The sequence below is a fragment of the Cyprinodon tularosa genome, unplaced genomic scaffold (genome assembly GCF_016077235.1).
Source record: "Cyprinodon tularosa strain WSP-4 unplaced genomic scaffold, ASM1607723v1 ctg97, whole genome shotgun sequence".
NCBI classification, from domain to species: domain Eukaryota; kingdom Metazoa; phylum Chordata; class Actinopteri; order Cyprinodontiformes; family Cyprinodontidae; genus Cyprinodon; species Cyprinodon tularosa.
Window position 1 is genome coordinate 2,405,645 of NW_024039751.1, and position 15,006 is coordinate 2,420,650.

The following is a 15,006-nucleotide window of genomic DNA, read 5'->3' on the forward strand; positions in this document are numbered from 1 at the left end:
TCATGCCAAAACTGAATTTGCATAAACACACATTTACATGATTCTTTTTTCATGCACAAGCTGGGATGTACAAAATTTAACATTGATAGAAAAAAGGTGCAGGAACCCATGCAAACATTTTACCACAGTGCTCAGCAGAATACATTATAATATGATCTTTTCTTTCATGAGTTTCAGCTTACATACTGTAGTTGTTTAAACCTAAACAATGAAACTGAATCACATACCACCTTATACAACAATGTAACACACTTCTAAGAAACCTCTAAATACTGTTTTTGTTCATGTTTAGGTTAATTCTACACTGACCTCTACACTTTAATGCATGTTAATCATCCTCACTTGGATGAAAATGTCCTCAGATCAGCAGATTAATTCCTAACCCAGAGGTGATGATTCCCATGCCTTACAAGGAGTACTGTAACAGATGTCTATCAATATCTGAATAAAGGTGTTCGTTATTATAGAAAATGGCACTACTTAAAGACATCAGCAAGGGAGAACTGTGAAGGGAGCATCTTTTAAGAGATCCTACTGACCTGCTGGCACATGATGATGATGAGTGGTATATTAATCAGTTTAGATTGCCTGGGGAAATTATCTTAGAGTTCTACAAATAACTGGACTCAGCATTATAGAGGAAAACCAGCAGGAGTCAAGTGTTTCCAGTGCCAGTTCAAGACTATTATTTGCAACTGCATCATTTCAGTGGGGAGCTGGCTGACATGTCGGGTAATTCATAGTCATCAATGAGCCACTTCAGCTTTATGAGATATATAAATTTGATATATACAATTAATCTACACTTCTGTAAAATGGGCAGCACTGGGTTCCTTGGATCCTATGTTCCCCTGATCTAAATTCTCCAGTTTAAACTTGACTTATTCGACTTGTTTTCATACACAGAGTGTATACAAAGTAACAATAAAAGTTTTCTAACTAATTGTTAATAAATATCAACTTAGATTACACTATATCCAGTCTGTGTGATGTTGCCATTATTCTTAAAATATAATGAGTTTTTTTCAGCAAAAAGACCAGCATTAAGCTCCTGCCATATTAGTGACATTTACAGTACCACCTTAAGTTAATTCACATTTATCATTTTTAACACCAGAGCAATAATATAAATAAACCTTTCCACCACATATGACACAAATGCCTGTATTTTAAAATCACTGAATTATTTCTCGATAATAAACATTGTTACCATGGTTTCATGGAACATGTGGTGGGTGCCTTTTGGGTATTTACTGAATATTTATTAAAATGCATTGAGAAAATGGTCCATGCATCACGTGCTACTGTGTTAATTCCATGCAAATTGGGATGTATGAAGGAAAGCTGTGCGGTAACTTGTGAATGAAAGGTTTCATACATCTGAATTTGTTAATGCGCCACAGGTTCCAAAATTTCTCCCCATTGCAACCTTTTATTATGGAAGCTGCACACTCTTTTGTGCATGAGGCCCCAGGGCATGCTTGAAGTTGTTCAAAATATCCTCCACCTCTAGACTGTTTTCCATACACTTGTATGTTGAATGCTACTTCTTTTGTGGCCACTCTAAATCACTCCCGTAAAGTGAAAAAAGATCTTGTTTTTGAAGACGACAGATGACAAAATACGTATTGGGGTCTCCGACTTTATTTCCAGCTTAAACTTGCTTTTTTTCACATTTTACAGTAACCTTTTATCAGTATGTCTTTTGTTATCCCCTATTTGGTATTAAATATCTGTATATAAAACTATGTTTAAGAATGAAGGTTTTTGTTCACAGTCTGAACTTTTAGACATGACATTCAAACCCTGGAAGCAGCAAAGTAACATATTTAAGTCAGGGATACGAATTGAAGTCCACTCACCCAATGCATGCTAACTGCAGCGAACTGCAGAGTACTGTTAAACCTGGCCAAGATAATAAAAGCAGAAGGGCAACACTATCAAGGAGAGGGGTTTATTTGAAGTGATAGCAACCCTTTAAAAGAAGTTGAACTATCATGAAGTCAGCGGCAGTGGGCAGAGAGCCAGACATATCCAATAGAGGTGCAACCATCCTGCCTCTTCGTGCAATGAATTCTGCTGCTGTGTTTACACTGAAAACAATGGAGGCAGCAGTGGCAATCACTCTTTGTCTCAAAGTACCTTTAAACTGCACTTCCAATTCTGTTTCCGCTAAAACTACCCTAGAACTCCGGCAAAGTCTTTTCCCACTTGTATAGACATACTTGTTTTGCAGACGTTGCGCTTTAAGAAGCATCAAAGAGCATTTATCACACAAATGGTCTTGGCAGCAGCACTTGTTTTCATTTGTCACCATTAAAAGAATGTGTGTTGGCCTGCTGTTTAAGTGATGCAGAGGATTTACTAAAGAAATAGAGGTCTTTTTACCAAACAGTCTGAAATGATGGTTAAAAAGTACTATTTAATCATCTTCAGATCCTAATACTTGTGAACGAAATTTATTTAAAATTTTTCCTCCAGGGTAAGTCTGGGCTGGATGCCAGACAGCAAGTATTTTCAAACTTATAAAACCACAGATTGTTTTGGACAAGTATGAAATAAATTTGTTATCCTTCATGAGCCAAACCATTAAAAAACTTTGTAATAGTTTTCTTTTTTTTTCATGCCAGCAAAAAAAATGGTGGGATAATGAGGACATTGACTTTGGATTTGTTTGTGTCATTTGTAATAAACGAAGTGTAATTTATGATAAATTCAAAATGACAGAATTAAAGGTTTATCTGGGGAAAAAAACAAGCCTGAGGATGGTTTCTTTATTCATATATAGAGTGCACTCCAAGTGGTCACATGCCTTGAACTCTTAGAATGGTAGGAATTTTTTTTGTGTGCAAAGCATCTCAAAGTAGCATCAACGTTTGAAATGAAAAGGGACAACACAGGGTTTGCCCTTTTCTCAAAAAAAAAACAACTGAAAACTTCACACCATCAGGCTGAATTACCTCATTATGCAGTCAGTTCCTCCAGAGTCCTCTCAATCATCTAATTACTTGAGTCAGGTGTGTTGAACCAAAGGCACATCTAAAAGTTGCAGGATACCGGCCCTCAAGAACTGAAATTGCCCACCCCTGTACTAAACTAACAATTTCCCCTCTCCCAGCATTCTATCAGGATGATGCTACCATCACTGTATCAAGTCTGATGTGGAGTGTTTGCTTTCTTTACGAGACAGTATTTCACTTATATGCCAAAAGTCTTTTGTTTTGTCTTTATCAACCAGCCCATGTTCTTCCACATGTTATCTATGGCTTGTAGCATACCGCAGAAGGGTATACAATAGATTCCCCTGCCCTATTTGTGGATCTCTTGGTGTTTTTTAATTAATATTCTCCTTGTTCTGCCAGTTTAGTTGTATGTGCATGTCTTATTGTTATGGTTTGTGGTTGAGCCGTGCTTCAAAGTATAACGGTGTCTTAACAGGTTGGACATTATTCATTTATTAGGTAAATACTGAAGGTAACTAGTTGAAACAGATTTTAATAAGTGTAAACAGAGTAGAATTGTACTTAATTCAGATGTTTTTGTGTTTATTTATGTTTTATATTGCTTAATTCCTCTTAGGAGCCAGTTGGATGCATGGACCTAGGGAGTATTTTGGGGTCTAGGGTCACTTAGAAACCAGGATTCAAACCATCAACCTTTGCAGTCAGTCCAGAATGCAAATGCCTTGCTCTCAAACCACTAAGCCACTACCTCAATGCATATCTAAATACATTTCACATTCTAAACAAAAGAAGAGCAAATGACCAATGAGGACATTTCTCATAAAGTAAGGCCATTTCCTTTTGCCGTTTGTGCATTTCTATGGCTTGAACGTGCATATGAGTTGTGATCTTATAACTCTGCTCGACTGCTCGACTATTCCCATTTTCATTACTTTGTTTTTTCCCACCTACTCTTATTTTTCCTCCCACTTGCTTCCTCAGGGGTTTCAGTGTTATTACTGTCTCCCCCTGTCTGAGCTGTGCAGAGACACTGTCTTCTCTATGATTTACCTGATTAACAGTCCTTACTGCAATAGGTTTAGCTCACGTCACCATTTTTGTCACGGTTATAAAAGCTCCCATTGCCACATAATTTAATCTATGCTTTTTTTTTCTGGTCTATTGTTTGTCTCATAAATAAGTGCTCACTAGTTGATTGGCTTGAGTGCTGCTGTCAGTATGCATGAGACATAAATGACCTCTAATCATTTATTAAAGATAAGAAAGTTTCTTCATATCTATTGCGTTAGACTGAGCTTGTTTACAGTATTAACCATTCAAAATTTCCCCACTTTCCTTGATCGGCCCATGACTCGTCCTTGGCTAGTCCTCTACAATTCCTTTTTAAAAATCTAAAATATTATTTCTGTCATGATTTGCAGACATTAAGATCCAAAGAGAAGCATTTTCTCCTGGTAAGACCCTGTGATTCAGTGAAAAGGTGGAGTCAGAGTAAAAAAAATATGCACGCCCATAAGAAGTGCCAGTGGCTGGAAGTTGGAGGGGATTTTGCTGCCATTCGGCTGGCTTTTTACTGCAAAGGGCCATTCTGAATTGCTACTACTGTAAATGTGTTTAAAAGTCAATAAACGCTGCATGTGACATTGGAAATTGAAACATCCCATAAAACCTAACACTGTTATATTCAATAAGTCACTTTAATGAAGCTTACCAAAAAATGGATTAAAACTGCCACTAGTGATTATTTTGATGATGACTTAATCTGTTCTTTTTTCTCTTTTTATTTATTTATTTTCGAATGGAAAACAGTGTTTCATAGGCGAGTTTTTTTTTATAGAATCTGTACCAGCTGAAGCTTAAACTATGTCACTTAAGTACCAAGTGTGACTGATTGTGATGGTATGATGTTTGCCTCTGACATACAGTATCAACGTTAAACAATACAGGACGCCCACCACAAAAAGATAAAAATAGCAATTTTAGTACAGGTTACACAAACATTAGGTATGCTTGATATATTGCCAATGATACTAAAATCAGCTAATGTTGCTTATGTTTAGGTTTATTAAAACAGTACCTTTTCAAAATGTAAAACTGGGCCAATATTAAAAACATTTATTTTCATGCAATTTCTCATTTTTGTGTCAGGAGGAGGAGGGGATAGTATCATGTTCTGGTGTTTCTTTGGTCATGCAACAGTGATTTTGATGCAGCTCAGAAATGTTGGTGTTTAACTAAAGTAGAGAAGCTATTTTCACTCTGTAGTCCGTCTTTCATGGGGTCCAAAGGGTAGAAATTGATATAATATATGACATCAGATAACATTTTTGCCCAGTATCTATTACTTTTTGTTAAATCATGAATTCATACCTTAACTTAAACAACTTAGTTCTGCAATACTTTAGATGGTGTTATGGGTTCTTTTTTGATCTCCCTGATTAGTAGTTAATACGCTTCTCAGAAGGTTCCCCAGCCTCAGAAATGGCTTTGCAGTCCCTCCCAGATCAATAATGTCAATGCTCTCTCCCATTTTAGAAATTCTATAGCTCGGGATGTAATGCTTTGCTTTTATAGATCTTTAAGCCTACTTCACGGTGTCAAAAAGGTTCCACTTAAGTGATTTCTTTTCTCTATCATACAGGCGCTAATCGGGCTCGTTTGTAATTAGTAAAATTTAGCTAGAAAAATGTGATTAATCACGGTTAGTTCATGACTCAAAAAGGGGGTGATTAATTTTTTGGCTCGGGCATGGTTGGTTTAGATTGTTTTATTTAGCTATAATTGCTAATAAATGAAAGCATTTTGAAAAAGAAAAAAAAACCTTTTGAATTTTGAAAGTTATCTTTTATATCGAAATGTGTTTGATGAGTTCAAACGAAAAAGGAATCCATATTTCAAGGCGGGTTATTATATTTTCCTCAGTGCTGTTTAGGCTTTTGGAGATGAAAAGAGTCCTAACTTAAATTAGGCTACACAACATACTAGTTATAGGATAATAAATAGTTTAATAGATCTGAACATCTGTAAAAACATTGATCAACATAGCAACAACAGAAATGGCTTCTCCATTTTCCACAATGTCCACAATCCAGTGCCTATTCTTAACACAATACATCCTTGAGCTAAAATGTCTTACTTGAGAAAATCCCATTCCTGAGTTGATTTGAAATTGCAGCTTTCATATTTGTTTTCTAAATTTAACTTAAAAAATAAAAAAGAGATCTAAAGTACACAATAACAATACTTTTGCACAACAGAAAGGAATGGGAAACCCAGGTGAGTGGAAGCAGAGAAAGTGAATGAGAAGGTGCAGCAGGTGGTGGAACAGGGAAGCTAGAGAAACTCAAACTGAAGATTGCTGATTATTATGAAGGGAAGCCAGACATAAAAATAAATAACCACTGACACATAACTTGAGGGGAAGCATTAAAAACTAATTTAGTGCAATGATATATAGAAAAAAAAAGAAACATCCCATGGAGACTGATATCATTACACTTACACAGATCAACTCCTGTTTATGTTTATTCAGTAAAATTCACTGGTTAATGAAATCAATTTAAACACCTTATGCTTTTGGGCCTAAAGTCAGTAAATCAAAGGATATTTAGGAGAAATATATTAAACTGCAAATTAAAACTAACTTCATCTTTCAGGTGATTCCTTCTACATTAAAATGTGTTATCTAGAATATTTTCTAGGATTATTTCTGAGATTCTAATTTGGAAAAATAAAGTTCACTAATAATTTGCAATAAATATTTTGATCAATCACATTTATAATATCAACACAAACATTTATTTAAAAGATGAAATAGATTAAAAAATAAGACACATAACCAAGTCTTCAATCACATTTTCCCCCCATCATAAATCTACAGATCTTTATTTCTTCTGAAATTCTCACTATCAATTATCAGTTACCTCAAACCAAAATGCTGATGTGTCTAACAGGTTTTCTTAGCAGCTCTATTGGTTTTCAAATGCATTCCTGTTTTATTGGTCATAGGTAAATATACTTTTAAGATAACTTTTTTTTTTGCTTACCAGCAGTTTTTTTTTCTTTTTAATATATATTTATGTTGTTATAATGTGCTGTAATGTATATTTTATTGCTTAAGGATTTTCAATGTTTATATAATTGTAATAATACAGATGGAGGCTGTATATTTCCTGAGCTTTTTGCTTCCCTCCCTGCAAAGTGACCTTCTCTGTATTGTATTTTTGTGCAATTCTTAGGCGCTCAATTTAAATTACAAATCACAAAAACATACACTGATAGACCAAAAAATGTAAAGACTGTAAAAAAAAAAACCCAGCAGGCTTGAACTGTATTGACTTTTTTGATATGTTAATACATTTTAATAAATGATTTCCATATTTTAATATAATTTCTTATAGACAAAATCCATACCATTCTAATGCATATTATCAGACACTATTTACAATTCCTCTGTGAATCACGATTAGGTCAGTTCATAACCCAGTTAAATCGTCTAAACCTTTGTCTATGTCCCTGAATATTAATAATGCTGGTGCAAAAAAATGAAGCTATTAAAGCTAGCAGGAAAAAGAAAAGGTTAGGATATAAAAGTCTATGCAAAACAAAAACTTGATCCTCATGACTCATTTCTACCCCTTTGTTGCTAAAGTCAATGCCTGCTGATTTGTTTGTCATGTTTATGGCTGCCTTGACAACTAATAACTTTCTGTGGGAGTTTCTCGTAGGTGGTAATCTGCACTGGCAGATCGGCCAGCCATATGTTCTTTGATTATTGAAGGTGATGTGCGCGAGCCCCGTCAGCCCGCTGTGTTCGTTGTGCTACGTGAAGCAGACACACAGGTCAAGGCTCACACCCAAAAGCCCGACATATGCTAATGAACTCATCTCATAAAACATGCACGGGTCCCTCTCTCAGGACTGAACAGAGGCAGAGGCGTGATTTAGCAGGAATTATGGGAACAGTCATTTTCCATTATGTTGAAGCTAAATGAGGACTGACCTGTGCGAGAGGCATGTCTGACCTGTGTCAAAGCAGTTCCTGCCAATTTCATATGGGGGAACTTTGCAGATCAGCTTTGACTTTAAAAAGGGACTGTGGTGACAGCCAATAAATGGATCTGGTTGCACAAGATAACCTTGCAAGAGTAATCTCCCTCTGAAAGCCAGTGTTCCAAGTCTGTATAATTAATCAAAGACAATGATGTCAATGAGGGCTCCATTTATGAAATTAGAGGCATGCTTTCTCCCATTACTGTACAGCTTCAAATAACATTAGGGTGGGGAGTGTGTGTGTTTTGGGTTTACAATAAACCAGGTATGGGAACCATTAGCTTTCTTCTTTTCCTCCAACCAGCCGCTGTTCCAGTCAAACAATTGAGTCTAGTGTAACGAGACTAGAGTGGAATCCTGTGGTGTTGACAACAAAGTCAAGATTGTAAATGAGATAGTAACAACAGAAGCCATTTGGTAAATTATCAATAAGGTTTAAAAGGTTGGTTCTCCAATGTTTTTCCCTCCATAAAAATAATACTGCAATGACTCCCTTGATTTATACATTTTTCTTGAATGACAAATATTCCAATACAGAAGGTTGATAAACTCAAACTTCAATTTATTGTATTTATTTGTTCAATTGGGTATTTAAATCAAAGAAAACCATATCTTATCTATATCAAATTGAAATAATTTGCACCTTTTTTTGTTTATTGTTTCACTAAAACTAACAAATCTCTGTGATAATTCCCAGAGATTGCAAGACAAACCTTAATGTAAGAATAATTCATAAATAAATACAAATATTTTATCAGTTTCATCTATAACAAAATACATGTATATTAAATACAGGAACAGTGGAGTTTTATTTTTTTCCATGGAACTTTTCAAGTTTCAAACCTTGTTACAAGATAAAATTAAGATTTTCACATCAGATATACCAATAAATCAGCTGGCCAATGTTTTGGTCAAGTATTACATGAGAAAGAACAAGGCATGTGGGTATGTTTAAAAGATCTGTCCGTCCGTCCGTCCGTCCATCCATCCATCCATCCATCCATCCACCCATCCATCCATCCATCCATCTATCCATCTATCCATCTATCTATCTATCTATCTATTTATCTATCTATCTATCTATCTATCTATCTATCTATCTATCTATCTATCTATCTATCTATCTATCTATCTATCTATCTATCTATCTATCTATCTATCTATCTATCTATCTATCTATCTATCTATCTATCTATCTATCTATCTATCTCGTGTCTGTCTATAAGTAGTTATAGCTGGTATATTTAAACTTTTACAACAACAAAAAGGGAAATAATATGTGAAAACCAATATCAGGCAAATAATGTACACTTAGGCTTGTTGCCACAACTGTTTTGAAATAAAAAATTGTCTATTTTTTAAAGCTACCTCCTGGGTTAGGGTTCTAAGCAAAAACATTTGTATCTTCTTTATGTGTGATGTGTACTGTACAGATTCTTGCTTGCATGTCAAAATGTTATGCTGCAGGATTAGTCAGCAGCTGTCATTTATTCTCAAGCTGTGCCCCTTATGAGGGATGACTTTTCAGCAACAGCAACGAAACTTAGAAATTACTGTGACTATGCTCCTATACAGTGACATTTCATTCAATGCACATTTCATTTTGATACATGCACCCTGTAGTAGATCATGCTTTGTCTTAGTTTTTTCTTCATGACTTATGAAAAAAAAAATCTTTACCAGTAGTTTTTTTTATATCAAATACACCAAGACAAGCTTAGGCGAAGGTAAAATATGACATTCATCAGAACCTCTCATTAAAGTGTCATTGAAATGCTGACTTTCAGCTATTCTATGGGTGAGGAATTGCTGTAACATTGACAGGTCTGTGGCTCGGTGTGTGGCGGCCTGTAATTGACAATGAAAATAAAGGCACAGTTTTTCCCTGCAGAGAACAAGTTTTCTTGCTAATTAGAGCATGTATCCATGAGAACTGCATGGTGTAGAAGTAATTTATCATAGGGCACATAATTACAGCACTTACTTTTATGTTTGTGAGTGAAGGCACTATAATTATCATTGAGCAGTTAAAAACTAATGCAGGTGAGCAGTGGGGAAAAGGAATATAGGCTGCTAAGTGCCACTAAGATATTGGTATTTATGAAAAGTGAACCATTACTGATTGGTGTTTGTGAAGGGAAAGCTATTAGCACTTTGGTGTAGGTTATGACTGAACATGAGGCGACAACCCTGTAGTGGACCTATTCCTTATTTTAAGAGGTTGTTACTACTGCAGTATGTGTAATGCAGAAATTATTCATTAATAAACAAAACACTTTTGTGTCTTTTAGGTAATGAGATCAAGAAACCACTGGCTATCCTATTGAAACAGCCTGGACCTCAACGCCTCACTATTCCTTAGACGAATCACTACCAGCAGTTTCACTCTAGCTCAGTTCTTAACTAGGACTTCAACTCGGGGACCTGAACCTCACAAATCGCCAATGCTTACAAGGAACTGCCTGCTGCTGTTCCTGTGGATTCTTGTCAACAAGGGTTCTGTGTTTTCTTCACGTCAACCTTCATCCATACTGGGATGGAGCAGAGGTGCAAGAGAGCGCGGCAGGAGCTCAGTGGGCTCAATGAGGAATGGGGCGGCTGGATTTCAGCGCGTCAAGAGGGGCTGGGTGTGGAACCAGTTCTTTGTCCTGGAGGAGTACATGGGGTCGGACCCGCAATACGTTGGCAAGGTAAATTATTTTTCCACTTGTAATTTATGGCACTGCAGAAGTTATAAATCAAGCAATACAGAGTATGGGAAAAACTGAATCAGTGGTAAATGGAGGGAGTAAATGAATCTGATGAGATATAATTGGATAAAGGAGAGGAAAGTTACACTAATGATAGTGGAAGTTGAAAAATAGAAGTTGTTTCAAAATAAAAAAACAGATTTTCTGCATATAAAACATAATTAAAAAAAATTCTAAGGAAACAATCAAAAAACCCATCCTGGATCTGGATAAATGAAATATTGTCATTAAGTACTTTGTTCTGTACAAATTTGAATGTGCTGAGAACAAAATCCTACTAAAATCATCAATGGACTTTTACAAGGCGGTATGGTCGAGTTGCAGATGACGAGATGCATGTATTTTTTTGTAAACAAAAAAAAAAATAATCCATTGCAATTTTTCATCAGAAATAATAATCGAAAGACCACACCATCAAAGACTAAATATGTATATCAAAAAATAGGTTTTTGCTAAATTCTCGCATTTCCATTAAGATAATTTATCTTCCCGATTACAATATAGGCAATTTGATGGTTCATTTAAAACACAGCTAAATTGCTTCCAGGACTTTGGTTGAAAAAAACTCATAAGAGAACAAATGCCATTTAGACAAAAAACAGAAAACAACAGACAAGTCAGGGAGAACAATCTGACTAACTTTAAAGCAGGATTAGGTTAAAAACAATATTCAGAGCCTACAACATCCCACGGGGCTCGTTTCTGTTCTTCATCTGAACCTGGAAAGAGTACTGCACACAATATGATACATTCAAATGAACTTTTATACGAGTCTAGCTCACTTTTTAGAACTTAAAACAAAAATGTGCTGTTTTGTATATGATGAAATGTAGGTTAGTGTAACTCACCATCAGAATAGGATCTATCTTTGAATATAAATCACCAAAACAATATTTTATAAGGATAACTTTTGGAATTGTATGGGTAAAACAACAATAACCTTTTTCCAATGAAAGCAGTTCTGTCCATTGTTAGAGATCCACAATTTGTCTGTCTTAATTAATCTGTTTTGTTCAAAAGTTTAATGCTGTCAATGATCAGCTGCTTTATAGTGTTCCTATCAGTTTTGTGTGCCTACTATCCTCCCTAGTTGTTCAGTGCCCTGTGCATAAATGCAGACTTTGGAAGAATAAGTGAGCACATAATTTTTGCAACCTCATCATAGAACATCATTAACCACAGTACACTGTGGGAGCAAGTGGAGAACTGGGTCAGACTTTCTTTATCCAACTTAACTAGTTGGAGTTTTACCTTAAAGAGAGGGACTTATCTGTGTCAGTAGACAACTTTACATCTGAGATGACAAAAATCCTGTGTGGGTTTCCTGAGATTTCAGTCGTGGCCAATATCTTCACATGCTCCCAAATCTCTACATTACAAAGTCACCCGGTGATACCAGGTTCATGTGCCATAATTTACTTGAGTTAAAAACAAACAATCCCAAAATAACAATTTTTGGACCAAAGGAAGAGCAATCAACAGTCATCAGATTCCCTCCTGTCCTGTTGCTAGAAACCAGTGATCAGCCCATGAAAATTTATTTTTTCTTGTAATAAACTCACACCTAAATGCACAAAGAGAGTTGAAATGTGTTTCCTTCATCTGAAGAACATCTCCAGGATTAGAGGACTAATTTCCTGGCAGAATATAAACTCCTCCATATGTTATCTTTAGTTTGGAATTGATTTCTCCAACAGTTTCTTCACATGTTCACCTAAAATGTGGACCTGCTACAGTTGATACGAAATGACATTGAATTCCCAAGTTATTTTAAATCAAGGTCAAAAGCAATTTTTTATACTTCCCTTTGACTGCTCTGTTTAAACTATTAATTGAAATGTTATGCATTTCAGTCTGTTGCACAAATTTTCTTTACTTTTCTCTATTATGTCACTGTACCACGTTTGTTTTCACCAAGTAAAAAACTGAATTATCTTGCTACTTCATTGTGTTATACATGTAATTGTGCCTTGTCTTTGTTAAGACCTACTGTAAAGCTGAAGTTTGCATTGCCCCTTATTTTTATTTCTTTTGTTCTCAAATATACTGGTTCTTATGGACAAAGGACATTCTTTTGAGGACCAAAACGTTCAATTTTGGACAAAGAAGACAGGTGGTTTGAAGGGGGTGTGAAAGAAGCCATTTATGTTCAGAAAGGAAAAACAACCTTAAACAGAGTGGATGGACTCAGGTTTCAGCTCTCAAAACACTACAACGCAGCAATAGTTGATTCCTTCCCGCTATCATCTCAATCCTCACCCCCAGCAGGGTGCAAAAACATCTTGTCTGGTCAGCCAGACCTACAATTTCCCCTATCAACCCCCCTTTCCAAGGCATAGACCAGTATGGGCTATTGCAGGCAAACAAAAAACCTAAACAACTTCCCATTCCTAATGGGCGGACCTGTTCTTCTGGTTACATTTGCATGTTTTCTTAGCCGAAACAAGTTTTTGGGCTACTCTTTAAAGCTTCAAACTCAATGGTCATTCTGACATTTTGATTTGAAAAAGCTTCCTGAATGGGAAGCCAAACGTCTTCAAACTTGGAAACAAAGTCCAGTGGATTGTTTTTGATCTTTTTTTGGAATGATTATGACTTGGATGACTGAGAATCTTCACCAGCAAACTAAAGACTCAATCATAGTAATAACAAATTATTTGATTAAATTGTATTTATGGATGTAAATTTTGTTGCAACTGTAGCATATAGACAAGTTTACAGCTTTGCGTGTTACAGCTTGCATTTCCTAATATCATTACATTTAAAAAAAAATCTCAATTAACACCAAATGTGTGGTGCCTTAAAAAGGAGTTGCAATTAAATTTTTTCTTTGATTTTTTTTCTGAACAAGGCATATGTGAAAAATAGCAGCTGTCTGAAGAGTTTAGTCTCAAGAAAGTAAAGTTTATAAAATGGAAAAAGTACAAACTATAAATATAAATGAGAGTATAATAAGATAGCAGAAGCTGCAAATACTCGGATGACACACTGACATTGGTCATTTGTAAATGACACCATGTCTTTGCATGTCTTTATGACAAAAGAAGAAACTAAATGAGATTTTATTCTTTATTCTGAGAATTAGATTTTGTTTTATCTATATACTTAGTTCAGAATATTTAGTGAGTGACTATGAAAATGAATTCATTCATTTTAACTGGGCTAAATTGAATATAAATAGCTTGTACTTATAGAAACCTCCTATTTAATTTAGGGGATTCTAAAGAGCTGTACACTAAATTCAGTCATTCACAAAGTCAAACACACACTGAAGGTGGTAAGCTACTGCTAGATCCTGTTAACTTGTACAATAGCAAATCCAATAAAGACATGGCTTTCCATACTGTACAAACTGATCATCTGCATGAGGTGAATTAGGTGAACAGCCTAATAACCCCCTAATAGCTCAGAAAAAGTGATGTTGCAGCTGTTGAAAGAAAAGCCTTAAATCCTAGCAGGGAAAAAGAAGCCTATCAGCATTAATGGGAAGATGAATACAGGAGTTTTCTAAAAAAGACACCACATATGTACAACCACAACTCTATAGATAATAGCATAACTATGTGCTACAATGGACCAGTCAGAGTGTAACTCTAACTGAGCATCCATAATAGATTACAAATTACAAACTTAGGTGTGTCAAGGCTCAGAACAGAGGACCCAACAATCAAGGTAGACAGACAGATTTCTCAAAAAGTGTTTATTAAAATAAGGTGGATCTGCAGTAACTGCAAAGATGTCTCAGACAGGACCCTCTGAAGGGGGAAAACTCAGGTTAGTGACCAAATAAATCTGACGGAAGATGATTACAAAATGTGTGAGTCACTAACTTGGTCTTAAAGTCCATCTATGCCCAGAGGGAGAGGTGGATTCCAGCCAAATAGCTACCAACACCACAGGGCCAACACTGCTCAGAGAGTACCAGATGCCGAAGACTATAGAACTGTAAGGTTGTGTCAGAAAGAAAATCAGGTTAATGTACAGGCCTGTTCTGATATGTTTGATCTGAACAGGAACATGAAAGCTCAGAGTTCCAAAGGCGAAATGGGTCAGGATCAGGCGATCAGCAAACAATCAGGTAAGCTAGAGAATTCTCACCAAAGGCTTGGGAATAATTGCCTGATGTCAGAAAGCAGGCAGGTAAAAACAGATCACACGGGAACAGGTGGGCTCAGTAGTTGATAGCCAGATTAGGTAGTCAGAAACACTATGGTAACGCTAGAACTCTCTCCCCCTTTGGC

The 15,006-nt window shown here is 35.9% G+C and overlaps 1 protein-coding gene across 1 annotated transcript in view; it reads left to right on the forward strand.

Moving 5' to 3' along the window:
- LOC119776946 (cadherin-12-like) overlaps positions 1-15,006 on the forward strand; it is a 223,007-nt gene that overhangs the window by 48,697 nt on the left and 159,304 nt on the right. Inside the window, exon 2 of the mRNA XM_038275610.1 lies at positions 10,307-10,705. Within this exon, the coding sequence (XP_038131538.1) occupies positions 10,460-10,705 (246 nt within the window). The 5' untranslated portion in view covers positions 10,307-10,459. The remainder of the gene's footprint in view (positions 1-10,306; positions 10,706-15,006) is intronic.